General features: G+C 36.6%; 1 protein-coding gene and 1 non-coding gene across 14 annotated transcripts; one reads left to right on the top strand and one right to left on the bottom strand.

Annotated features, from left to right (window-relative positions):
- Window positions 1–82: 82 nt before the first annotated feature.
- CD55 (CD55 molecule (Cromer blood group)) lies at window positions 83–27,659 on the bottom strand. Of its 13 annotated transcripts, none has more exons than XM_055581805.1 (12): window positions 27,449–27,659; window positions 26,287–26,469; window positions 24,707–24,898; window positions 23,494–23,593; window positions 22,392–22,477; window positions 18,454–18,642; window positions 14,164–14,214; window positions 13,402–13,485; window positions 9,901–9,921; window positions 4,663–4,735; window positions 2,533–2,630; window positions 83–1,287 (listed from the first exon to the last, which is right to left on the bottom strand). In XM_055581805.1, the coding sequence occupies exons 1-11, from the start codon at window positions 27,525–27,527 to the stop codon at window positions 2,576–2,578; spliced, it is 1,113 nt and encodes a 370-aa protein (XP_055437780.1). In that variant the 5' UTR covers window positions 27,528–27,659; the 3' UTR covers window positions 83–1,287; window positions 2,533–2,575. The 13 variants fall into 13 exon arrangements, with proteins under 13 accessions (XP_055437780.1, XP_055437778.1, XP_055437777.1 ...); XM_055581803.1 differs by lacking the exon at window positions 27,449–27,659 and adding an exon at window positions 27,204–27,432; XM_055581802.1 differs by lacking the exon at window positions 27,449–27,659 and adding an exon at window positions 26,575–26,817 and having other exon boundaries at window positions 13,402–13,482.
- TRNAC-ACA (transfer RNA cysteine (anticodon ACA)) lies at window positions 10,118–10,189 on the top strand. The gene has a single exon. It is a non-coding gene; the product is annotated as a tRNA-Cys (tRNA).
- Window positions 27,660–27,806: the final 147 nt, after the last annotated feature.

The following is a 27,806-nucleotide window of genomic DNA, read 5'->3' as shown; positions in this document are numbered from 1 at the left end:
TGCTGCGGTTCATGGGGTCGCAAAGAGTCGGACACAACTGAGCGACAGAACTGAACTGAACAACAAAGTCAATGAAGCAATGTGACAATATAATTATTGTGAAATTTATTTATGTATATATTCTAGTCTATTCCAACACTTAACATGTAAGTGGCAAGATGACAAGAACATATTAAGAATCTGGAAACTGATGTGATTGCCTTTAGTTAAATCAACAACAAGTAACACATTAAAAGTGATTCTCACTAGGCCAAAGGGCAGCATTCTAAACTCCTATGAAAGGCAGGAAGGGGCTCCCTTATTTATAAATAATTTACACAAGAAAATAAATGTCAAATACTACATGAGACAAAAATGTGGTTATTTCTACTTAGGGAAAATAAATTTTGCTTTACATATCTCCTTGAACTTTTTCTGATATACATGTAAAACATAAATAAATATAAATTAAACAATATTACAAAAGAATAAGATTTACAATTTGAATATGAATATCTCACTTCAGAAATATATCATCTTTTCTTATACTAATATTACAATATCTCTACAGAGTTTTAAAGACATTAAGTCAATCTAAGACAACTTTCACTCTTTCATGGGGGCATTTTTTCAAATAGAAAAAATTGTTCTAACAAAATTATAGCTGATCTATCTACAAATAAGGGGCTAATTCACTATCTGCAATTAATGAAAAAGGAAGACTTATTCCTTCATTATGTATTCTTCCTTTGTCACCAACTAACCCAAGAAACTCAACACTCTTGGATCATCAGCATGTTTTTCCTTTAAAAAAATCTGCCAACTAATTCAGGCTCATTTTAATAGAATAAGAAAAGTAGAAAATGCCCTTTAGTCAAGGAAAATTATTGTATAATGTGTTTTATCTTTTTGACAATTTTCCTTATAAGAGACTGGTTCAATTGTTTTCAATATCCAATTGTTTTAATTTTTTGTCTTTTATAAATAAAAATAACATTACATATTTGGTGAAAAAAAATTCTTTTTTTCCTTCTTTCTCACATTCTAAACATGAACAAATCTCTCCACTTTCCCACACTTTTATGAAAGTAATCACTCTTAATCTTATGAATTGTTCTATTTTCAAGGGTCTTAGGAGTGTTGAGAATGTGATTCCAGGACAGAGTCATCTTTCCTTGCTTCGTGGACATTCCTATGCATCTTAAAAACAAGATAACATGCAAAACACTTTCTTCTCAACTTCTTTGGCTCAGTTAGCCACGGTTTCTAGCATCATAAGCAAAATTGTCAATGTTATACACATATGTCCTGAAAGTAAGAAAAAAAAAGTTAAAACCAAAATTACTTACTGGTTATATATATTCATTTTTTAATTACTATGTGATAAATCATGAACTAGAATAGTTAGTTAATTTGGGGTACAAAAAATAAATGCAAAGTTAGTAGTTATAGAGCATAGACAATCCCACCCAGTATAGTTCCCTGGTGGCTCAGTGGTAAAGAATCTGCCTGCAGTACAGGAGACCTGGATTCGATCCCTGGGTTGGAAAGATCCCCTGGAGAAGGGCATGGCAACCCACTCCAGTATTCTTGCCTGGAGAATTCCATGGGCAGAGGAGCCTGGTGGGCTACAGTCCATAGGATTGCAGAGTTGGACACGACTGAAGTGACTAGGCAGCAGCAGCAGCAGCAGATATGAAAATGTGTTAGTCACTCAGTCATATCCATCTCTTTGTGACCCCATGGACTATAGTCTGCCAGACTTCTCTGTCCATGTAATTTTCCAGGCAAGAATACTGGAGTGGGTAGCCATTCCCTTCTCCAGGGGTTCTTCCCAACTCAGGGATCAAACCCAGGTCTCCTGTATTGCAGGTGGATTCTTTAAGCAACACCAACTAAAATATGACACTTGAGTTTTTAGTTTCTTTTGATTAATTGCCAAGTTAGATTCAACTAAGATACTTTCAGATTAAAAATCAATGAAAACTCCCTGGAATAGAAGAAAGTTTAATCAAAAGAAGATACCTAGAAAGTTTCACACATACATACATATTAAGTCAGTTTTGTTTGATAATTTTGACTCACAACATAATAGAGATAAGATCTGTAAACATGACTTATAAACAAGACTCTTTAAAATAGATTTTATATTTCTTAAATATTACAAATGGGAGAAACAAATACAGTATGAGCCAACCATCTCATGATGCAAGTAGTCACAATGAAAACATTCCTATTTGTAAGCCCTAATGTATCAATCTTCTGCTTTTTCCAGATTATTTGCAGGATTGTGAACATCCAAACATTTCAATCAACTGAGTAAAAAACACAGAATGAGATAATAGGTATATTGCTGAAGAATGGAAGGCTGAAGACATGTCACATTAACAAAGATCAATGTGTTAGTCAATCATTCAACAAAGAAAAACAATTCTAACAATAATAGAGGTTTAAACCTCTATTGTCCTTTAATAGTCACAGATAGATACCAAGCCAATTGTGTTAATGGACATTTTCCAAGACACAGAAATGTAATTTTACTGAACCATATACCTTTTGTAAATTACCAGAGGTCTTACTTCTGCAGCATCACCAGTTACAGTGAATCATGAAACTTAAGTGCTTTGGTGTTCTCATGTGTGTGGTAAGAGCTGAATAGTAGAGAAGGAAAATAGTGATTGGATTATGAAAGTTTAAAGCTCAATAAAAAGTAACATGAGCATTTGTTTACAATCAATCAAAAAGCAACATGAGATTTTGTTTATATTCACATTCTTTTTATAAGCTAAAATGTATCATATATACCAACACTTCTAAAAGATGTAAATAAATCCCTGGACAGGCAAACACAAAAGATCAACAGGTAAGGTATGAGACACCTTCACACGTACTTGCTCTTTCCCCTGTCTCATTGGAAATTAAATTTTATTAAATCAGCATAAAATTGTGAGAATAACAAAGACTGTATAAAGTTAGCTCTTACTCTCAACAGCTTATACTTTCAAAATAAGGCAAGTGGAGTGTTTTTAAGTGGACATTAAAAAAAAAAAAAGGCAAATTCTTTCTTAGGGCTTTGCATGAATTTTCTCTGATTCAGAAATAGAAAAATTAGGTTTACAGCAAAATCCCAATAAAACATAAATATTCCCTCCTACATTTCAGCACTTTTCATTCTATTAAAAATATCATGGTCAATTATTTTACCAAAATATCTGAAGAAACTGATGATAGCCAAGAGAAAGCCCCCAGCAAACTCATTCCATTCCTTCCCCCTCAACCTAACAAGCCCTGGAATATTGGCTTGAGAATTATACTGATAATGCTCCAATTCAAAAGCAGAACTGGACTAAATGTAAGGAAGTACAGAAAAACATGCTTTATTCTTTTTTCCAAAATAGTCTTGAGGAGGCATCTGTATCAACCTAACTCACTTTATATGACTTAGAATTCTATTATTTATACTGAGCTATAAAGCACATTCTTTAAAAGTTTCAGAAAAATCTGAAGTCATATTTTACTACATTTGCTCTTAAAACATCTAGAGTATTTTATCGACAGTAAGCAAATATCTATAAAACCTGCCAAAAAAAATAGGACCTAGTGGCCAAATGCTTTTAGCAAAAGACTGAACTGCTTAATGATTTAAAGAATGTTTTCATACTTTAGCTTATAATAGGCTTAAATAATATGGTTCACTTAAAGACAAGGGAAAGAGCCATGAAGGCTAAAAAGGAGATACATCATCCAAAGAATTGAAAAGGCAATTGAGTAACAGCATTAAAATATAATTGTTCTTAAGCAATGAAAAAATAGACAGGCTTTAGGGCACTTCAGAAAGAATTCAGTCTCTGTGAACTCCGCAGTTAGTTTTCTGAATGATAAAATCTACGAAACAGAAGGTCAATTTAAATAGTACTCTGTCTACAGGATATATCAGAGCCAACCGTGACTTGATATTTAACACATGCATATTCAATGCAGATCAGACATTTCAAGTACTGATTTTTTTTTTCTTTCTGCGTTGTTTTATCACCTGAGTGCTTACTGTGTGCCAAGTAAGATCCTAACCCCTTTACAGGTGGTGATTCATTTGATCCCACAAAAAAGATACTACAATCTCATGAAGTGGGTACTATTATTTCCCCCATTTTATGAATGGGAAAACTGAGGCATAGAGAGGTGAAGCTCCTCACAGTCAAACGGCATGTAAACAGTAGACTCTGAATTGGAATCAAGCAGCTAGGGTCTAGAACCTGCCCTCTTAACCACTGGGCTGACTTTGGCTAGACTGACATCTATTAATAAATCCGATTTATTCATAGGCCTGATCACATGCAATTTAGCAATACATTAGAGTTTCTTTTTCTAGACATTTTCACTTCTGTACAACATACAGATACTCATAAATTTTACTATGTAGAGAAAAAAGATGAGTTGATCAATAGGTTGTGATGAGACTTTGGCTTTCAAATCACTTAATGTTCTTGTATATACTGAGATATCTAAATTTTTTTAAAAAGACAGGCCATTCATCCAAAATAGTAAATACAGACAAAAGGAATAAAGATATAGCATGTCAAAAAATACAATTAAGCTTAGAAAGTTATCTACTGTTATAGTGTCAAGTTTTACTGGAAAAAAGGTAAGAACAAATTTTTAAAAATCATCAGAATTTTTGCTCACCCTGATTTTCCACTGTCCCAGAAAATTTTGACTAGAATTATGATACCAATTATTACAGTAACAGCAACACATCCTTGAGGGGGAAAAAATGGTAAGTTAACCAATATAGAAATGAGCAATTACATATACAGTGTAATTCACAATGACAAACATACTGATTATCAGGTAAGTTCAAGAAAAAACAGGAGACTTGAATTATATTTTGCTTGCTTGCTTATGTCACAAGTTTGACAGTAAGATCTACATGTTCTTTATCCTGTTTTCTTTCAAGGGAAAATGAAATATTTAAAATGAAGTATCACAATGCTCAAATAAAATCTGACAGATTTGAGAGGATTCTAAAATGTTTCAACCCCACCATGCTTAATTTTAAATTATTTGATCACTGATTATTTAAACATTGTACTATGTACAATTTCAGCACTAGAAGATGTCTTGGAGTTCACATTTATTTTGTAGATAATTAAATTGAGTCTGAGAAAGGTGAAGCTTCCACATGCGGTTAATGGCAAGGCCATTTACTCAGTTCATAGTAAAGGTAACAGAGATGTAGGCCTTTCTCCATCATAGGAAAGGCATCAGTATCTGGGCACAGAGAGTAAAACTACAGAAATGCTTTCCAGTGTTTAGTCTATTGCAGATAAAATTTCATTTAGGGAAACTGGTATTTACTTTCAATATTAAATGCACTATTTTGAGTGGAACAACAACAAATAATTGATGAAATAATTTGATCAACAGTAAAAAAAAATTTTTTATACCTTGATTTTTACACATAAATTTTCTTCTTAAAACCAGTCACTGCCTTTTCTCCTCACCACCTGAGTATCCCTTTTCCTCCTCACTGCTGCTGCTGCTGCTGCTAAGTCTACACCCTCCCAAATCCTTGAACTCTATTTTTTTGATCTGTACTACAAAGTATAAATGATACTAGAAAAGCAACTGAAGCTAATGTGACTAACAAGTGTGTCCAGTTTCAAATCAGCAAAATACAATAAATGTCGCATAATTGAGCTGCCATGTGGATACATAATTTTAAAAACAGCTGTTTCTACCACAGAATTTACAGTATTTTACCCAATTTCTTTAATTGATTCCTTAGCACCATAGCATTAATTTAAAAGATTACACTAATAAAATAAGTCATGGCTCCTTCAAAATTTGGGGTTTCTTTTTGTTTTACCACTTCCCATTAATCCCACCATTTTCAAATGTTGCAGAAAAATCCCATTTTCAATTTGAATGATAAATGAAGATCGAAAAATTTTAAAGTGATCCCAAATGTTTGGATGACAAAAGTGGGAATATTCTTAGAACACTGGTCAGCACATATATGTGATTCTAAAAGAAAGTGTAAATGTTTATGTTTTAACAGAAAACCAATGCAAACTACAGAAATATGAGAAGTATAATTCTAAATAAATAATTCCTCAATTAATAATTAATGAGAATACTATTTTGCAAATTAAAACAAAGAAAACTTTATAAAAGCAATAGTTTATGATCTAAAATTCACCCAAAGGTGAATAAGTACTAATTTAAGACTAAAACAATTTAGGCCAACTTGGTTAGACAGCATCACTGACTAAATAAAGGTGAACTTGAGCAAACCAAACTTCAGGAGATAGTGGAGGACAGGGAAGCCTGGTGTGCTACAGTCCCTGGAGTAGCAAAGAGTAGGAGCGACTGAACAACAACAACAACCTGGGATAAATGAAACTATAATATTATAAATGAAATTAAGATTATGATTCCAGTGTCATTAAGGAGCATTTGGGTAGGAAAAGCACAGAATTTTAGAAATGTTTTTCTCTAAGTAAAAGGAGTATTTTAGTAATGTTCCCCATTATGTAGAAATATATTTACCTAGTACTTAAAACAGTGCAGAGCAGTTTGTCACATATTAGCACATTATCTCCAATAACTGGCATGGTACTTGTAAATAGTAAAGATCCATGATTTTAACTGTTCATAATCTTCTCGATAAAAATACCTGAGATTACTCAAACTAAATTTGTATTAGATGGGTATTACATTAATATACAGAGTATTATCTCCATTCCTGAACAACTCAAATCAGAATGAGGCTGCCTCCTTTCCTGAAGAAATGTGGATTCATCCAGTCATTTCAAAAGGTCTCACTTACACACATGCCATAAAGTGGAAATGCACTCTCTGTACTATGAAAAACTAAGAAAGCTGTGAATAGGTTTTGTTCTTCCTTATAATCCTATTTAAAATAAAAGCATAAGTAAATAAGCATGTGATATTTAAAAGAAAAAGTACTTTAGATACTTCACTGAGCACTCTTAATTTTTTTTTTCTTTACTATTACTAATTCCTACAAGCAGCTTATGAGTGTAACAACATAGGATTTCAGCAATGAAGGGGAAAAAAGCAACACTTATAAAGAATCAGGACTATCTTAATTGTTAAATTTGAGTTGTATAGATCTAGGAAAAGAATTTTTCTACCCTTTCAAGCACTGAGTGCTAAGGAAACTAATCATCTCCCTCTATTCAAGTGCCTAATAGCTGTGTGACCTTGGGCAAGTTAAGAATCTTGCACAGCCACAGTTCCTCTCAGCTACAAGGTGGGACGCAGCCACATTACAGGACTGCTGTGAGAAGTAAATGAAATAATACACGGATGTTTCAGTGCAGTCCTTACCACCGACCCAAGATGCACATGTCACTCTAATAAAGGGCTATCTGATTCTCTGCTGTGGCCAGAGGGAACGATAAAATTGTCAGAAATCCATCTCAGAAAGATAATAGTGAAAAATAATAAAGAATTATTAAAGCTGAGATTTACCCAATTTTTAGCACTATGCCAGTAGTTTTCACAACCCATATTTCATTAAGCTTCCAAGACTTTAAATAAGAATCATGATCACCATCTCATAAATGAAAAAATTGAGACTCAGAGAGATTAAGTAAATCACTTGGGTTGAGTAATTATTAAATGGAAAAAAAAAAAAAAGTCCAAAACAAGATTGAAACCAAGATCTGACTGACTCCAAAGCACAAGTCATCCTTCTGTAAAATACTGTCAACAAAAACAAACAGAAAACCCCACAACTATATACAGCATGTATTCTCAGTGGGGTTGGTATCATCCCTAAAGGGGAAAAAGTTTGATTTTGTTTTTTTTTACTTTTTACATATAAAGTACAGATGTGCATACAGTACATAAATAGATTTATATTATATCTATAGTATTAATATTTTATAGGGATGATTAGGAAAAAATGACTTACAAGATCCTTGAGGGGGAGAGGGTAATAAAAAAAAAAAAACATTGTTTTTGGAAAATACACTAATACACAGCAGAGAATAACTTTAAAAATCACCTTGCAGGGTTATCACTGGAGGTCCAGTGGTTAAGAATATGCCTTCCAATGCAGGGGATGCAGATTTGATCCCTAGACAGGGAACTAAACATCCCACATGCTTTGGAGCAACTAGGCCTCAATCAGACAGCCCATGGACAGCAAATTATAAAGCCCTTGCACCACGAAGATCTCACATGTGGCAACTGAGACCCAAGACAGTCAAAAATAAATAAATAAAATTTTTTAAAGAAAATCACAAGGCAGGCTTCACTTAAACAGCAGATAAAGTTCTGAGATGAGCAGTCAGTCTCTATTTCTTGGCAAAATTAAACAGGAAAAAATTCAAAGTTTTTGCATTCAAATGCAAAGTTCTAATATCATTTGTGTCACTCCTGTGCATTGCAGTGGAATCAATAAAAGCAATTTCCTTGTTGTCAAGTTTATCTTTAAAATGAGAAAAGTGACCTCATTCACAATACATTTAAGAAGTAAAGATAATTTTCAGGTTTATGTTTTATAAGTGTAAGATCCCAAAGAAAAATATTACCATATGTCTGATATAAGAGGGAAGGAATTCCTCTTTATTTTTGAGCACAGGTTGGAATTACAACTAACCCTAAGAGAAAGTTTCTGGAAAAATCACACAATATATACTTAAAGAATTTCAGGGAAAATAATAAGCACCCTCAAATCTTCACTGAATGCCATTGAGCTGGTAAGAAAAAGTGCATCTATTAAATTTTAACTTCATCTATTAAAAATGTCATTAAGCCATTAGATCATGAGATTTTTCACTTAGAATACATTTATTTTTATTTAAAATATAGAATGGACAAAATGAATTGCAACTGTTGGAATCTTTCAAAATAAATCTTTTAGCTTAAAAAAGTTTTGCCTAAAACATAAAAACTATAATAAGTAACAATGAAAATAATAAAAGCAAGTATTACTTTCAGTTTCATAGTCACATGGCTAATTCATGCATGCATAAGATGAGCTTTCAGCTTATAAACACATAAATCAAAGTGTTTTTTACAAATTTTTATGTGTATTTTCCATTAGACATTACTTATCAATATGCCAATTTAGCTGTATAGCTTCTAAACAGACATTTCTCTTACCATCTTATTAATCTTGTTAATACATAACATCAGATGATATATTTACGAACAAAAATGGACTGGACCAAATGATAGAAGAAACTGCAACAACAGGTATGTTTTTGGTCTCATGCCTACAGCAACAGAGCATTTTCTGGAGAAACTTTACTTTAAACCACTGACAGGGAAGGGAAAAGGAAGAAGATATAGCCAAAAGTAACATTCTTTGTTTTACTTGGGACAGGACAAATCTAGAAATAGTCAATGAGTAGTTTACAATTAATTATAAAACACTTGAAGATAGAAACTGTATTGATAACTCTCTCCTCTTGTGATTCTTAGGCACTAAAATGAGATGCAGTGAGCCACTAGGCATGCAATAATACTTGACTGATTGGCCAAATGATTTGAAGTTCTCCTAAAATTACCCTGGAACAAGAACATGGTGGGAAATGTTCTTAACATAGTGAGTACTCTAACATACTGAGTACCTAACGGTGCCCACAAACATGTCGATAAGATGTCTTTACCTGTTTTCTCTTTGGCACCCACACATACTGTATTCTGATAGTATCCCTAAGACAGTATCAACAACTCAATGGACATGAATTTGACCAAACTCTGGGAGATAGTGGAGGACAGAGGAGCTTGACATGCTACAGTCCATGGGATCACAAAGAGTTGGTCACGACTTAGTGACTGAACAGCAACAACAAAGACAGTAAAAAAACAATATTCTTTTCCAGGAATTATATATCCGAAAGCGATGACAAATTCTGCGAACTCTCAGAGAGTCACACTTACCCGATGCAACGGTGCTAGCAACTAAAGAAGGAAAAAAGGAAAGAATTACAAAAGTAAAACTGTTTTAAAGTCATTGATTTGCTAGCAATTCAATAAATATATATTTATCAATCAACTGTATTTAAAAAGAAACAATTATAAATAAATTAATGAAAGCAATCATATTACTAACAATCAAGTAACACACATTAGTATCTCTCTCTATTAAACAAGGGCTTCCCTGGTAGCTCAGATGGTAAAGTGTCTGCCTACAATGCAGGAGACCCAGGTTCAATCCCTGGGTTGGGAAGATCCCCTGGAGAAGGAAATGGCAACCCCCTCCAGTACTCTTGCCTGGAAAATCCCATGGACTGAGGATCCTGGTAGGCTACAGTCCATGGTGTCACAAAGAGTTGGACATGACTGTGTGACTTCACTTTCTTTCTTTTCTATTAAACAAAGTCAGTCAACAATAGAAACATAAAATGTGATTAAAGAGTTATTGAATACTGAAACAAACACTATGTAAATTTGGTTATATGACTTGATGGCAAGGACCAACACTGACAAATGGAAGGTGCATGGTACATGCACTATGGATTACACTCAGTAGTAGCTACTACTATTTTTTCAATAAAAGCAGAAAAGGCATACAATATTTAAAGGGTAAATTAATTGTATATGAGAGAAATTTGATCCCAAATATTCACTGTATTTTTATCATAATCATTTAAAATAATTGAAAAGTTTGTTAAATTTGTTAAATTATCATATTCATGCAGAAAAAAGTATTTCAACACAGTTAGCGCTATAACAAATTTATACTAAGTGAACTTGTTTCTCTTTACCTTGCCCTATTAAACCTATATATTCAACCTAAAATTTTTAGGGCCAGAGATGTTGTAAAATTTTAAGAAGTCAGTAACCACATATAAATGTTAAAATTAATGAACTGAATCTAATTGGATCAATATAAGCCACAAAAGCAATGTTGAGTGCAAAAAGTCAAGTTTGGTAATGAAACATATGACATACTGTTTACGCAAATTATAAAAAAAACATGCAAAGCTATAATATGTACTACTTATAGTGACATACATGTAGCATAAGAATAAAAACACAGAGAGGGAGCTTGTGCAATGAGGTACCATCTCACATCCGTCAGAATGGCCAAGATCAAAAAGTTTACAAACAATAAATGCTGGAAAGGATGTAGAGAAAAGGGAACCATTCTACACTGTTGGTGGGAATGTAAATTGGTACACCCACTATGGAGAACAGTATGGAGAGTCCTTAAAAAACTTAGTGTTGCTGTGTGTGTGTGCTTAGTCCGTCAGTCGTGCCCCACTCTTTGCGAACCCATGGACTTCCACCAGGCTGCTCTGTCCATGGGGACTCTCCAGACAAGATTACTGGAGCAGGTTGCCATGCCCTTCTCCAAGTAATCTTCCCAACCCAGGGATCGAACCCAGGTCCCCTGCACTGTAGGCAGATTCTTTACCACCTGAGCCACCAGGGAAGCCCAAGAATACTGGAGTAGGTAGACTAGCCCTTCTCCAGGGGATCTTCCCGACCCAGGAATCAAACCAGGGTCTCCTGCATTGCAGGCGGATTCTTTACCAGCTGAGCTACTAAGATAGTCCAGTTGCCACATGATCCCCAATACTCTTGAATATAGATCCAGAAAAGATAAAAATTCTAATATGAAAAGATATATGCACCCCAATGTTCACTGCAGCACTGTTCACAATAGACAAGACACAGAGGCAGCCTAAATGTCCATCAACAGAGGAAAGCGTAAGGAAGATGCAGTACATATATACAATGGAGTATCACTCAGCCATAAAAAGAATGAAACAATGCCATGTGCGGCAACATGGATGGACCTTTAGATTGTCACACTGAGTGAAGTCAGACAAAGACAAACATCATGTGATATCACATATTATGAAATCTAAAAAGAAAAAAATGATACAAATGAATTTATTTACAAAACAGAAACAGAATCACAGACTTAGAACACAAAACTTATGGTTACCAACGGGAAAAGGTTGGAGGGAGAGATAAATTAGAAGGTTGGGATTTATATATATAAGCTGAGTCACTTTGCTGTATGGAAGAAATGAACACAACATTGTAAATCAACAATACTTTGATAAAAAATTTTTTAAAGAAGCAGGAAAAAAAAACAGGCAGGAATTGAGGTTCCCTTTTTTAAAAAGGGAACTAATATGAACTCATACATATATGAGATTTTATGTATTTGACCTTTTACCCAAAGGAATAAAGAAACATACAAAGGAAATCTCCACAATAATATCTGTAATGTTTTAAGTTCTTAAAGATTCTGGGTAATGGCCAAATGAGCTTGAGCATGGAAATTTATGAAATTTGGACAATGTACTGAAAAAACAACAATGATAGCTATTTGAAGACATGAAGAACAAACTAACTCAGGCAGAAATAAATCAAAGCTGAGAGAGCTCAGGCAGCAGATGAGCTGCAGGGAGTGGGATTTGCCTGCACGCAGCAGGGAGAAATCCCTAGGCCACTTGGCACAGAAAGCAGAAAGCCACAGTTTCACTGGCTGGAGAAGTCAGGGAACGGAGTTCAGAATCACAGAGCATCTGGAAGGTGAGGGGCTGATGCTGCTCTATTTCTTGACATATGTGGTAGTTACACTGATATTTGCTTTAGGAAAGTTATTAAGCCTTATATGTATATTTTGTACAATTTTCTGTGTGTTGATGTCAATGAAAAGTTAAAATAATTCTAAAAATTACCTCTTGGCTCAGTCGTATTGAGATTTAAAAAAAAAGATAAAAACAAACGGATAAAAACAACCAAAAATCCACATATCTCTATTAAGGAACAAGAGTGTCTATAAAAATGACTATTCATTAAGCAAGTTGTAAAATAAGAAGACATCCTGGTAGTCTGAAAAAGCATTAATTAGATGGGTTTCATTCACTCAGTAGGTTTTCTTGAAATCTAAAGCATATGTTACTCTGCTTTCATAAAAACTGTCATTTAAAGAGTTAACCTGAAAGCTATCAAAGAACTCTGTGTTTTTAATTACTTAGAAGATACTATTAAGGTACTTAACCAAATCAGCAACTCTAGGGAATCTGGAGAGTTCCTTTAGCATGCTTGATGGATGAGTCTCTGTCATTGAATCAGACCTAGAAATCAACCTAAAGGATTATACACACTTGGTTCTTTGAGGGATCATGAGGAATTCAGTGGCTCCCTAAAGCTAACATGAAAAGCAGCATTTTTTTACTGATGGTAATTTAGAATTGCTTTTATGACACCACAACCTTTTTCTATATCATTGCAAAAATATTTCTTTCTTAAAGGTATGCTCTAGCACAATCCAAAGTTTAAAGTCAGAACATTGCTATGAAGAAACTCTGCCTACAATAAACCAGAGACTACTTAATTTTTTAACCCTGATGAATTTGAAATTTCTACCATGGCACATAAAATCCATATGTGGAAACCTGGACTGAGTCAACTGACCTGAAGGAGCGCTTCCTCTTCCTTTAGGTGTGCCTGTTGCATGAAAACGCGGGGTTGTCCTGGGAACAGCTGTACTTTTTGCTGCTGTAACACGAGCAGAGGTCAATCTTTGTGTTATACGGAGACCCTTAGTCGTATGTACAGAAGTGGACTTTTGTGTAGTTTTAAGATTCTGTGTAAGTAAAGATTTTGCTGGGGTGAATCTTTGGGTTGTTGGTGTGGTTTCAGAAGCATTTGCCATGAGGAGATTCTGAGCTGCTGTAGAGACAGTGTTTGATATTGGGGAATTCCAGGCTGTTGTAGCAGAACCATTTGCTGTGGAAGGTTTCTGAGGAGGTGATGGGACCTTTGTAGCTGGAACATTTACAGTGGTGTATGTCTGAGAAACTAGTGGGGCCTTTGTAGCTGAAGAATTTATTGTGATGAATTTCTCAGGAGTTGGTGGGGTTTCTGTAGTTGGAACATTTACAGTGGTGGGTTTCTGAGGAGTTGGTGGGGTTTCTGTAGCTGAAACATTCACTGTGGTGGGTTTCTGAGGAGTTGGTGGGGTTTCTGTAGCTGAAACATTTACAGTGGTGGGTTTCTGAGGAGTTGGTGGGGTTTCTGTAGCTGAAACATTCACTGTGGTGGGTTTCTGAGGAGTTGGTGGGGTTTCTGTAGCTGAAACATTTACAGTGGTGGGTTTCTGAGGAGTTGGTGGGGTTTCTGTAGCTGAAACATTCACTGTGGTGGGTTTCTGAGGAGTTGATAGGACTTTGGTACCTGGAACATTTACTTCAGTGGATTTCGGAACTGTTGGTATGACATCAGTTTCTGTAGAAGAAAAATGTTATAATAAAATTAGGTAAATAATGCTGTCCAAGTTAAGATTTAGGAACCAATTGTTTGCTCTGACTCTTCTCTTTCCCTACAAAAATCTAACTATGACTTTTAGGAAACCAAGTATTCTCATGTCTTTCCCAAGGAACTGAAATGCTATATATTATCTTTGCTTTGAAATAAGTTGCACCTATAGGCAACCAAAGTAATATTGAGATTCCTAAAACTGTTTTCTATTTGAAAAAGGAAATCAAAGTCAGAACTGGCAGTGATCTCATTCTTAATACCCCTCAAATAAAGAGTTTTTCTCATAAATTGTCCTCTTTCCCTCATGCCAAGACCAAAGAAGAACAGGATGCAACCTTGAAGCAACAAAGATAAGCACAACAGAGTCACTTTTTTCAAAGTGGTCAGGACATGTTAGTGACCTTGGGAACTTGTTTTGTTTCACTTCTCTTTTAAAGCAATAAATTCAATCAGGCTACAGTAAATCCCTTTTCTCCTCTTGTGTTGGTTACCAACCTTACACAGAAAAAAGTTTAGTTCCTCTTTGGATTTTAGGTGAGATAACAAATATCTGAAGTGCAGATTATTCTGAGAGTCACCAATCTAACATTAAAATTTTAGGTCTGTTTGACTTTGGGTTGCTGATCCAATCTCCCTCATAAAGTACTGAGCAGTGTGTAAGCCTGTTTGACCAGATATTAAAGACTGCTGTCCACTTCTCTAAGCTTCAGTTTTCTCATCTGTAAAATGAATGAATTTCCAAAAAGTTTTACTAATGAGGTGCCTGGAGATGGTTTTATTTTTATTCTGCTTAGAGTCCTGAAAGTTTTTGGAATCTCTTGGTTGATATATTTCATCACTTTGGGAAATTTTTCGGTCATTATCTCTTAGTGTATTACTTATGCTTCTCTCCCTCTCTTTCTCGCCTCTATTTTTTTAATCATAATTAGAACAGTCATATCTCAAATGTCTCTTAAATTTGGTCTGTATTTTACTTTCATTTTTCTCCTTGTTCTTCAGTTTTAATTAACTTTTCTTCCAGTTCCCAGTAACGTCTCCTGCTATGTCCAAATTGCTGTTAAACCTGCCTACTGTGCTGCTCAGATACTATATTTTCCCATTGAAGAATGTCTATTTTACTCCATTTTACAGACTCCAAATCTCTGTTGAAGTTCTCTATCTTTTCCATTAGTATCTTGAATATATTAATCACTTAAAGTCCTTGTCTGCTAACTCAATTACCTAGATTTTTATTATTTGCTTTTCATTTCTCCTAATTTGGTTATAATTTCTTGCGTCTCTCCATATCTTAATAATTTTTTTATTGTATGCAATACATTGTATAAAATTCAGATGATATGATCTTCCAAAGGGAGGGTATCCTTTTCTGATAGGCAGATTGGTTTGCTCTGATCACATCCTCAGCCTATGAGGACTGAGGGGGGTTACAGTTTCCATATGACTCAACCTACTTTTGCTGCTTGGAAGTGCATCTTTTTTCCTCAGCCCTGAGAGACTGTGGGAGATCCAAGTCTATTCTTCAGCAGTGCCCTCTCTAGCAACACAGCCTCTCTCTCCACAAAGCTTCAAAATGAGCTTAAATGTTGTAAGAAGGACGCTAACTGTATGCTTGATACAAGCCTGTTTTTGTGATGGATTTGTTGTCCAAATACCATAAGCTTCAGGAAGATCTCATTTTGTACTTTGGCAGCTTGGGGTCTAGCTCCCCAGTCTCACCTGCATTCCTAGAAATCCACAAATGGCTCTTAGGAAAAACTGGGTCAGCATTTGAGGATCTCCAGTTTCCAGTGTGTTATCCTAGCTAACCATAACTACTGAGAGCAATGGTCTTTTATCTGGTTCAAGATGGATCCTCAGCCTAGGTGCACATCAGAATCATTTGCCTTCATTCAGAATTTTAGTTCATTCAGCCCTAGTTATTCCCCTGAGGCAACAATTTTTGCCTTTAAAATATGGTTTAAAAAAAATCTACCCAGGTTTTGTAGTTATTGTCATGCCAGCATTGGCCTGCCATGACATCCTTGAGCATTACCATAGAGTTGTAAATTCTAGATAGCTGATTATTTAATAAAATAGGGGAAATAAATATGAAGTGGATCATATGGCTAAAATCTAAAATATCAAAATTTACTCACTTTAAATGAATTCAAACCATTAAATGAAATTTACACCTTTTAACTATCACATCTTCACATCATAATAACCATTATCATTAATGGTACAGAGAACAAATATGCAATATTACTGGGACAGTAAATTGGTACAGTTTCTTTTGAAACAATATTGGTAACATCTATCAAAAGTTTAAATGCATATATCTTTGATATTGTAATTACACTGCAAGGAATTTATGGCAAATAATGTATTTGCACAGATACAAGGAACACAATAATATTTACTGTAGAACCTTTTTTAAAATATTTTTTTTAAAAACTATAACAGATACTAAATTCCCTTCAATAGGAGACTGGTTAAGTAAATAATATATCCATATCATTAATATGATTTTTAAAAGAAATATGTGTATGTATATTTATTTCCTAGAATAAAATACAAAAATTTGTAAACAGTGGCTACTTCTGAGGGTAGGACTAGAAGAGAATTTTGCTTTTCATTTTATATAATCATCAACATGGTTTTAACATTGTGCTGTGCTTAGTAACTCAGTCGTGTCCAACTCTCTGTGACCCCATGGACTGTAGCCCGCCAAGATCCTCTGTCCATGGGGATTCACCAGACAAGAATACTGGAGTGGGTTGCTATGCCCTCCTCCACGGGAGCTTCCCAATCCATGGATCAAACCCAGGTCTTCTGCATTGCAGGTGGATTCCTTGCTGTCTGAGCTACCAAGGAAGCCCAAGAATACTGGAGTGGGTAGCCCATCGCTTCTCCAGGGGAACTTCCTGACCCAAGAATCAAACTGAGATCTTCTGCATTGCAGGTGGATTCTTCACCAACTGAGCCACCTGGGAAGCCTAGTTTTAACATTACTTCATAATATTCATGTATACCATTTATATGAAAAAACTACTATTAATAAGCAATGCTATTTAAAAACCATGCTAATAAAATTCAAGTATAATTATAAAAGTAGCTATTTGTTTGAGTTATACTGGCATTTGAATATGATACTGCTTAAATAAATGCCACCTCCTAGGAAAGTTCTAGAAATGTAAACAAGAGAGCATTGTCAATAAGAGAGAAATTCTGGAGGCAGAAAACAATACAATTCAATGAAGTCAACAGGTGGGCAAGAGTTTCTCTTTGTTGTCACAACATATAACATCTTTATTTAGATCTCTCAGTTCAATCTAAGATTTCCTCTCAATTAAATAAACCACTTTATACACTTTTTTTTATAAACAAGAATATATCTATATTAACTTATTGAAAGTAACATGGTAAGAAACAGCAAATATAAGCTAATTCACTAAAAACATGAGACATATATGTGTGCATATATATATATCATATATGTGTGCATATATATATATATATGTATATATATAAAATTGTACATCTCCATCCTACTCTGCAGTTCAAGCCGTAAAGAATCCATCTGCAATGCAGGAGACACAGGAGACATGGGTTTGATCCTTGGGTGAGGACGATCCCAAGGAAATGGCAACCCACTTCCTTGCCTAGAAAATACCATGAACAGAGGAGCCTGGTGGGCTGTAATCCATAGGATCGCAAAGAGTCAGACATGACTGAGTACGCACATACTTGCACTATTATATATATACATATATTCACAGAGGTCATGTGTGTATTATTTGTATTTTACCATATGGTGGCTCAGCAGTAAAAGAATCTGCCTGTAATGCAGGAGAAGTGGAAACTCTAGTTTGATTCCTGAGTTGGGAAGATCCCCTGGAGAGGCAAATGGCAACCCATTCCAGTATCCTTGCCTGGGGAATCCCATAGACAGAGGAGTCTGGCAGGCTACAGTCCATGGGGTTGCAAAGAGTAAGACACAGCTAAGCAACTAAACAACAACGGCAATAACATATGTTCTCCACATCAGTGCTTCTTCCTTTTTGGAAGTCATAGACCCCCTCGTAGAGTCTATTCCCCAGAAAAATGCAAATATGCTTAAGTACAATGCTTTACATTCATTTCTCAGGGAGTCAGTATACTCTCTGAAGCCCATATACAGACCCAAGGGTAAGAACAAACAGAATTGTAACTTTGCAAACGAATTACCTCTACACTGAGGTAGGGGGCCACTCCACTCTCCTTGGCCATCTTTTACAGTACAATAGATAGAGCTCTCTCCATGTAGGGTGAAGCCTTCCATACATTTATATGTTACAGATTGTCCGTATGCATAACTGTTTTGTTTCTCTTGAATCATTCCATAGTCAACTTTTGGTGGTTCTGGACATAAAATTTCTTTTAAAACATCATAACATATGTTAAATTAATTAAATCCCCAAGATAATTTCATAAACAAGATTAAAATAAGTTAAATATTTTATTTAAAAAAATAAAAATATACCATTCTTTTAAATTAAACATTGCATCTCAGAGAAAGCAAGGCAGAGACTTCCATTTAAGGAGTAAAAGGACTTGAGTTTAAACCTAAGATGCACCCTCCTTAGACCAGAGAAGAGGGCTCTGCTTTTGATTCCAGGGAGAAACAATACCAAATGAAAGGAGCTGGGAATGTAAGTGGCATGCATGGGAAACAGAAATTTTGGATAGAGCAAAAGATTTTAAAAGTCAAAATTAGACTTTGATTTTCAGGATAAAATTTTTAAAGCATGTGTTGACTCTTGGCCTTTTATTTGAAGTAAATCTTACTGAGCAGCTGAATTTGTAAAACAAATACAAGCAAAGTATTGATTGTTATATTATAAAAAGAGGCCTCTCCCTGGCAGCTCCCCTGATTCAGTGGTTCCACATTCTCTAGAGACATGAACCTGTTTTTCTTGTCTTTTTTTTTTTTAAGCAAGAAGGCAATGTGATCACATGGGGACGTCAAATTACATTACATCAAATCCTCTTAAGTACCCAGACAATACTAGCTATTTATGAATTACTTTTAGGCCACTGATCAAAGCAGGGAACAAAAACAAGCTAATCTGATTTACACTGGGCTGAGTGGGTATTGACAACACACATTACCAGCAGTTCAGTCCCAGCAGTTTCTGAGCATCTAATACATACTGGGCATTGTTCTATAAATAAAAGTATAACCAAGTAAGATACAGTTCCTCTGTCTTAAACTATAGTGGAAAGAGACATTCAAAGAGATCATTTCCATACAAAATGGTGAGGATTATCACAGAAGCATGCACAGTGGTGTGGAAAGAACAAACAGTTACAGTCAGGGAAAGCTTCGAGGAGAAATTCGCAAGCAAACTCTTAAAAAATAAAATAAAAGGGGTAGGGGGTGCTGAAGGGATTTCCTGACAAAGGCAGTATCACAAGAAATGATGTGGGGACATGAAGAAATCTGAGGTATGCAGACAACCTCAGCAGTTTGTGAAGGAGGAGGGTGAGACATAAAGTGTGGAGAATTGGATAGACCATGGCTAGACTTGTGCACTATATGAAGGGGTTTAGACCTGGTACACTGGACGTGATGAGGAGATACTATCAAGTCTCTTTCAAGAAGGGAAGAGGCCAGTCGCATTTGTGTTTCAGATGGATGACTGGGTAGAGGCTGGATAACACACTAAAGGTGTGTGAGAATGGAGGCTGGAGGCCACTGCAGTCAGCACCACTTGAGCAAGTGGAACTCCTGCCTAGCTCCCACATGGAAAGGCCATGCTCTTGCCCTCCTCTGGATGTGCCTCTCTCTACTAGATGGGGAATCTGCAGGGCTGAGATAGTATGCTCAATGAGAGCTCCTCCCCACCCCATTCTAAATCACACTCCAGCAACTGGTGCCCAGAACTCCCTGGGCCAACACTCCTTTCAGGGCTTCTCCTCATCCATATTCTTGACAACAGTCTATACTGCTGATGTGTCCACCTTTAGGCCAGAATTCAATGGAGTGGAGGCTAAGGGTTATAGGGGATATGATTTGGGTGTGTAGATTGAGCTATCCATTTACAGGCATCAGAGACCCCTCACAGTGCAAGAAGGGGGCACCAACTTGAGAAAGGATGAATCTTAGATTAGGGACCTCCATTTATACTCTTGTCCTATGCCCTGAAAATGCTAGGAATAGCCCTTATTGCAAAGTCTAAATGAAAGCTAGTAAACCATATTAAAAGTGTTATATATAGAAGATAATACAGGTTTGAGAAATATATTAAGGAGATAAAGGAAAAAATATTTGGTGATTATAAGTGAGAGGTTAAGATAAAGAGAGGGGCCTGGAATGACAGATATTATAGAGCAGCAACTGATTCTAGGCTAGTGTGTACTAGCAGTCAACTAAAATTATTTTTGAAAAGCAAATATTGGCAGAGAGATAGGAAAACAGGTGTTTCTGACATTGAGGCTTTCTTCAGAGGTGAACAAGTATCATCACCTCTGACTGGCATATGACCAAGGAAAAGTTCTGAATATGTCCATTGTTTCTTCCTTCTTTAGATCCACACCTCCATATCCACATTCACAAAGGGACATCAATGCTGCCTCATGTGCTGATAAAAGCCCAGAGTGCATACTTGAGATATGCTGTGTGCTCAGTTGAGGTCAAAAACCTCATTGCTTAAGAATGTATACTTTCTACTTGAAGTCTTTGGTGGAAAGTCTACATTAGGAGAAGTAGGGCTTTAATAGGGATAGTTGAAGACATGGGGTTGTTGAATGAAAAGGGCTCTTTCCCACAGAATACAGATGTCAGTGATTGCAGAGTTGCAGAGCCAGGTAAGAGAGTCAGAGTGAAAAATATGAACATAAGGAGTTTTACCACAGAATTGAAGATATTAGACAGAGAGCAGGACCTGGACTAGCTGTAAGCAAACACAAAAAGAAACTGGGTTTGCAGCACAAAAGCTCTTCTGTGCTGGAATGCATGCTTGGTGTACACATTTCTGTGAAATTCATGACAGCAGTTGCTTGTAAATATGTTGGCCTCAACTGGGAGACTGCTTGCCCAGACTTTGTGACAAGTTGTTGCCTCTGTCAGAAAAAAAAGATACGGTCTAGCTCCTGCTTGCTTTCCATATTTGCTTCAGTATCAGTTACAGCATTCCTAACTGGATAACATAGGAAAGGTGATGGTAGGTAGTAAGGATGGATATTTGAAAATAATAATGAAAAAAAGGAAGAAATAGTAGATATAGGAGGTGGGGCCCAAGGTGGGTGTGGCAAGAGCAAACTCCTGGTTGGCAAGGCTTCATTTCATTTGTCTTCTTATCAGTTGACCCCACACATTCCCTACCAGAGAGCATGATGCTTGTTAAATTACACTACATCTACTCAAGTTTCCTGCTCTTAATAACACCAAAACTTGAAATGAACAATAATTTCAATGAGGATGAGAGAAATAAAGCTACATTTTAAAACACTGCACATATATACTTCTCTGTTTTCAGGAGACATATGTCTCTAATGCACATATATTTAACTTGATATACCCTTTTAGGAAACTAGCCTCTGTGCCCTCTTCCCTCTTGAGAAGACAGAATTTTCAAGTGCAGATATTTCTTCATTACAATATATGCTTATTTCTCTAAAGATAAAAGTATATCATGGTTTAAAACATTTCAACATAATTAGCTCAGTTAACGATCCTTAAAGGAATCTAGTGTAAGGTAACACTAGGTCTTAGAAGAATGATGGGCTTGAAATCAAGAGGTCTGGGTTAAGTGCCTACTTTGGCCACTTATTTGGCATATAGGGTCAAGTCGTACAGACCTTTTAATGAATAGTATTTTAACCACCAAAAAATTAAAAATTATGAAGGAGGGAAAAAAAATCCCAAATCTATTTTATTTGACTGTTAGAAGGAACGATAAGATAATAAATGACCAAGCACAATATAAACCTTAGTTAATTTTTAATCCTTTATCCTCATGGTTAATAAATTAAGACGTATTACTAATAGAGTTATATAAACTAGGCAAAACATTCACACATTGGAAAGTGAGGGTACTACAAACATATACTGACGAGCAAAAAGCAATTTATCATTGATTATTCAGTCCCACAGCAGAGTGCTTAGATTTTTTCAGTCTTACCTTGGCATTCTGGAAATTCATCAGTCCACCCAACAGTATTTCCCACAGGAGCACAGAAACTAGAAGCTGCACCAACTAATTTGTACCTACAATAATGAGGGAAGAAAAAAAAATTAAGTTCCACTCGCACATATTTGACTTCCCTTAAATCCTTCAGAATATCTCCTTACAATATTTGTTACACCAGTTGATAGAGACAAAACAATAGTTGATAAAAGCTCATTTGGCAGTTTAAAGGAAAAGAAAAAATTATATCTAAAAGAGTGACATCAAAGATAAAAAAGTGTAAGATAAGCAAAATATTTTTTATTTGGGTAAGGCATATGTTAGAAAATACTAAAATATTTTAAAACATTTTTAAGGAATACAGATGCTTAAATCTTTTCTATTTCTGAGTTATAAAAGATCAATACAGATTCCATAGAATAATAGAATGTACTTATATTTAAAGGGTTCAAAGTATCCCCAGATTTGTTATTAATGATCCAAATATCTGTGTTTAGTACAGGAGACAAATGACACTGGTAGCTTTATAAATAACAGGGACACACACACAGAATAAAATATCATAGTCCAATTTACAGATATTAAATGAGAAAATGAATATAAAGCTTTTAGCAGCACTTGAAACACTGATAATCCTCAATGATAATACTCCTTTCCCATACATAGAGGACTTAACAAAAGATCTTAGGTCAGAATGATATTTTTACACTAGGAATGATTGTTTTTAACCCTTGATATCTTATAACAGATTGTTCGCATACAAAGAAAACAAACAAATGCAAACTCATTATTTAGGTAAAGACTGGTTTCAACACTGAAAAGATTTAATTTCTCCAAGGATCATCAACGTATCACAAGTTTTTTCCTCTACAAGTCACAGTTAAAACTTTATAATGAAATCTAGCGATTGAGAGAATTTTGGTGGTATTATAAGAAATATTCCTTTCTTGCCCCATTTTACTAACTTTAACTGCAATGAGTTCATCATTGAGCAGAGGGTGGTTTTATTGCTTGTCACAAATCTAAAAGTTTCTATCTTAAATTCTAATTTGTTTTTCCAGTTGTTAAATATAGTGTTTCATATGCTCAAACTTACCCTGCGTTACATGAAAAATAGATGGTCGCACCAAGTAGTATGTCAGTTGTTATATTGACATGACCATTGTCTATTTCTCTAGGCTTAGGACATGATTTTTCTAGGAAAGAATATAAATTTATTTTTTTCATTAAATTATCAGGCACATCTATGCAAATTCACCATCTGAACCACTGCTATTACTTATCCAACTATTTAAACTGTACCTTCATTTTATCAGTTTCAAGAAAGCAAGGTATTAGTCCATGGGGTCACAAAGAGTCAAACACAACTGAGCGACTTTCACTTTCTTTAAAATATACACTTAAGTCATTTTGCACTATGTTAAATCACTTCAGTCACATCCAACTCTGTGTGACCCTGTGGACTGTAGCCTGCCAGGCTCCTCAGTCCATGGGATTCTCCAGGTAAGAATACTGGAGTGGGCCATTTCCTTCTCCAGGGGATCTTCCCGACCCAGGGATCGAACTCACGTCTTTTAAGTCTCCTGCATTGGCAGGAGAGTTCTTTACCAATATTGCATTTTTAGGTAACCTTAAATTAAGTTTAATCTTAGGTTAAAGGTTTTTCCAGTGGTCATGTATGGATGTGAGAGTTGGACTATAAAGAAAACTGAGCACTGAAGAATTGATGCTTTTGAACTGTGGTGTTGGAGAAGATTCTTGAGAGTCCCTTGGACTGCAAGAAGATCCAACCAGTCCATTCTAAAGGAGATCAGTCCTGGGTGTTCTTTGGAAGGACTGATGTTGGAAACTCCAACACTTTGGCCACCTGATGTGAAGAGCTGACTCATTGGAAAAGACCCTGATGCTGGGAAAGATTGAGGGCAGGAGGAGAAGGGAATGACAGAGGATTAGATGGTTGGATGGCATCACCGACTCAATGGACACGGGTTTGGGTGGACTCCGGGAGTTGGTGATGGACAGGGAGGCCTGGCGTGCTGCAGTTCACAGGGTCGCAAAGAGTCAGACACGACTGAGCTACTGAACTGAACTGAACTGAAACCTTAAATGTGAAATCAGTGAGCAAAGTAATATTTCTAGCTCACAAGTATTTAGTTTGCCTAATTTAAAACAAATTGGTTCTAATGGTTCATTTAAGAAATATTCTAAATAATAATATGTACACATAGACTTCTGCTATGAGTGAAGGAAGAAACGTTATTTTCCCCAAACACCATATGATTAAGATTACTCTTTAAAACTATACTCACTTTTACAAAATCTATCAGGTTTGGACCACACAAAATTCTGAAGACAAGTTATGTTTCCTGAGAGAGAAGGGTCCCTTATGTAGCCCTGACGGCACTCATATTCCACAGTGGTACCTTCTGGGAAATAATTCTGTTGGCTATAAGACTTTTTGAGAGATGCAAAAAGTAGCCTGGTTGGAACATCACAGCTACCTAAAAGTATTAACAAAACAACAACAACAAAAAATGAGTATATAATTGCTGTTATAATCTATGTCTAATTATCTGGTCCTTAGATCACTCTTTATCTGTATTTCTTTGTACATAGTATTCATATTAATGTCACTATGGCATTGATAGTGTGTCAGCATATTCACATATAAATTTTCATTCCCTAATTACTAGAGCCCTGTGAAGTAGATTTGGTACACCAAAGTCACTATGTCCACAATTCAGAAAATGTAACTTATTTCAGTCGCCTGGCATCATTCTGGCATTGACTCAATGAAGGCCAATTCCCTTACCCTGTCCCATGTATCATAGGGATAGATAAGAACCAGCATTTCCAGATCCCTGGGCTAGTGTCCTGGACAATAATAATAGTTAACAATGATAGCTAACATTTATTGAGTACTTGTAAATGTATTACACATGTAAACTCATTTAATCCTCAGGACAACCTATGGAGGCAAGGATCAGATGAGCCAATGGAGAACATGAAGTATTTAAAAACTGGAATCATCCAGACAAATGCAAATTTATAGTGGCATCATATAGTGTAAGGGGCATTAGATCTATGATCAACAGACTCGCTGGCTCTTCTGCATAAGGAGCTCCTGATCCCAAGGAAATTGTTTAACTGGGAGCTGCTTTCTCAACTGTAAAGTGTGGATAAGTCCTTAACTAACCTCAGGGAGTTGTTTGAAGAATTAGACAAAGTACTCTATGCAGAATAACTCTCTTCAGTTATCAACACTAAAGCATGATACATGCGCAGAGACATGTACTTCAACCTCCTGCCTTGGGATCATGGATAAATAAAAACAAAACGTTAACACTGATTTCACACCTGATTTCAAAAAGTACTTGTGGCAGTTTCTATGTTCACTGTAGCTTCTACTGCTCCAAGTTGTTCAAACGCAGGAATTAAATTTTTATCTTTACTTGTACATGTCAAGGCTAAACTAGGGCAATGAATATAAAGATAGATTTTGAAATGAAAATTGAGAATTTTTAAAAATATCACCACAGAGTTGTACTGGGCAAGTCCTACAGAGGACTCTGTTATGTGTCTCAAGGTAACTACCAAACATAGTTATAGATAATTTACTCCCTAAACAGTACCTATTGTTTATTTTCGCTATTAATCAGTTCAAGAGTTACAGTGTTAGGAAAAAAAAATAAACCTGTTAATGAAGAGCAGGACCTATTCCAGGAAGTAATGCCATCAATTAGCTAGATTGTGAATTGCCAACAGGTATGCCCAGGTGATTAATAATGCTAGAAAACTATCAATTACCAGTCATTCCAAAGAGGGATAAAATTAAACTTAAGAAACATTCCATTCCCATAACTTTTCTAAAATGAAATGAAGAACTTACGATTACAAAATTCTGCAAGCTCTGACCATTTATTATTCTGACAGACCACTGAGTCTGCCTTGCCAGGAACTTTTACAAAGCCTCTGTTACATTTGTAGGTTACTGTTCTTTTTTCAGGAAAACTTGTAAGACCTCCCAAAGTTGCTTGGGCATTAGGCACATCTGGGGGAAGGCTGCAGTCACCTAGGAAGGAATAAACAAAACTGAAGGAAATACCACTTTTCAATTCATAGAAACATTCTTTTCCCAAGACAAATAAGGGAGGCGGCAAAGGCTTTTGATGCCTACATAATATTTCCATCCAGTGCTGAGCTGACACATCAAGAACTTGCCAGGCTTCCTGTCTGTCAATTAACTCAAACAAGAAATTCCTGCCCCTCGTTATCATATACATAGAGAGAGAGCTTTAGACTTTCACAGAGATACTGTTTCGAGGCACACAATACAGACAGATGCCCCCTTGGAACGTTACACCTGGAGGAGACGACGTGCAAACTCGTAGTGCCAAGTCTGTGCACGACTGGACCCTGTGATGGTCAATGATCTGGCTTCCCAACCTTAAGGAGACGCGAAGGATTCACTCTCTTCGACCTCTGCCTGTCTTTTTGGCTTCTCCATGTTTGGCCCCTCTCCCCTCGAAGGCTCACTCCTAAAAACCCTGCCAGCTGGGGTCCAGCATAGTAAACCTCCTAGTGGCAGGTGAGCAGCGAAGAGCCTCTTTCCGTTCCCTGGGATCGTGCCAGTAGGAGGGCTGACCCTTACAGGTGGAGGATTCCGGGAACGATTAGGGATGCCCACGTGGCTCACCCGCCGCGTTCCGCGGACTCCTCGGCTGTCGTGCCGACGACCTCCACCCCTTCCACCCTGCCCGAAGGTTGAGCCGCAGGGGTGGGCTTCGGCCCCGGACCCCCACTCACCCGACGCAGCCGGAGGACGCAGGAGTAGCAGCAGGAGCTGCGGGCCCAGCCCGCCCAGGAGGCTCAGCACCGCGCGGGCGCGCGGGCGCACGGGACTCATGGCGCGCGGGGACGGGGACCCGGCGTGGGCCTCCGCGGTGAAGACACAGCGGGCTGAAAACCCGAGCTGAAGTCGGGGCAGCGCTCTGAAGTTAAGCAATAACAGTTAGATTAGCGCCCTGGGCGGGGCCGGGGCTCTGACTCACCAAAGGACTGAGAACGCGATGAGTGGGCGAGGGCTTTTCTCACACCAGGTGCTGGGCGGAGTAAGGGCGGGAGCCCCATCTTCACGGGCCCTTGGGATCCGAAAAAGAGGGAAAAGAGGGGCCCCGGGCAGGGAAAGCAGCTCGTCGGCGCCGGACGCTGGGACCCTTGCTTTCTCTTTGCTAGGGTGGGGCCTGCTATGAGCCGCCGAGTGGAAATGTAAATATCTGCTTTCTTACGTAAACAAAACAATGGGGGGAAAGGAGGCCAGAGGAATGGTTAAGCGGCGTAGGTAGGCGTTCCTCCTCCCGGAATCTGGATTAGTTTAAGTGGAAATGAAGCGCCTTTGAGTGCTGCAAA

The sequence above is a fragment of the Bubalus kerabau genome, chromosome 5, assembly GCF_029407905.1.
Source record: "Bubalus kerabau isolate K-KA32 ecotype Philippines breed swamp buffalo chromosome 5, PCC_UOA_SB_1v2, whole genome shotgun sequence".
Classification (NCBI taxonomy): domain Eukaryota; kingdom Metazoa; phylum Chordata; class Mammalia; order Artiodactyla; family Bovidae; genus Bubalus; species Bubalus kerabau.
The sequence above is the reverse complement of the archived record's forward strand: the minus strand, read 5'-3'. Positions and strand labels throughout refer to the sequence as shown.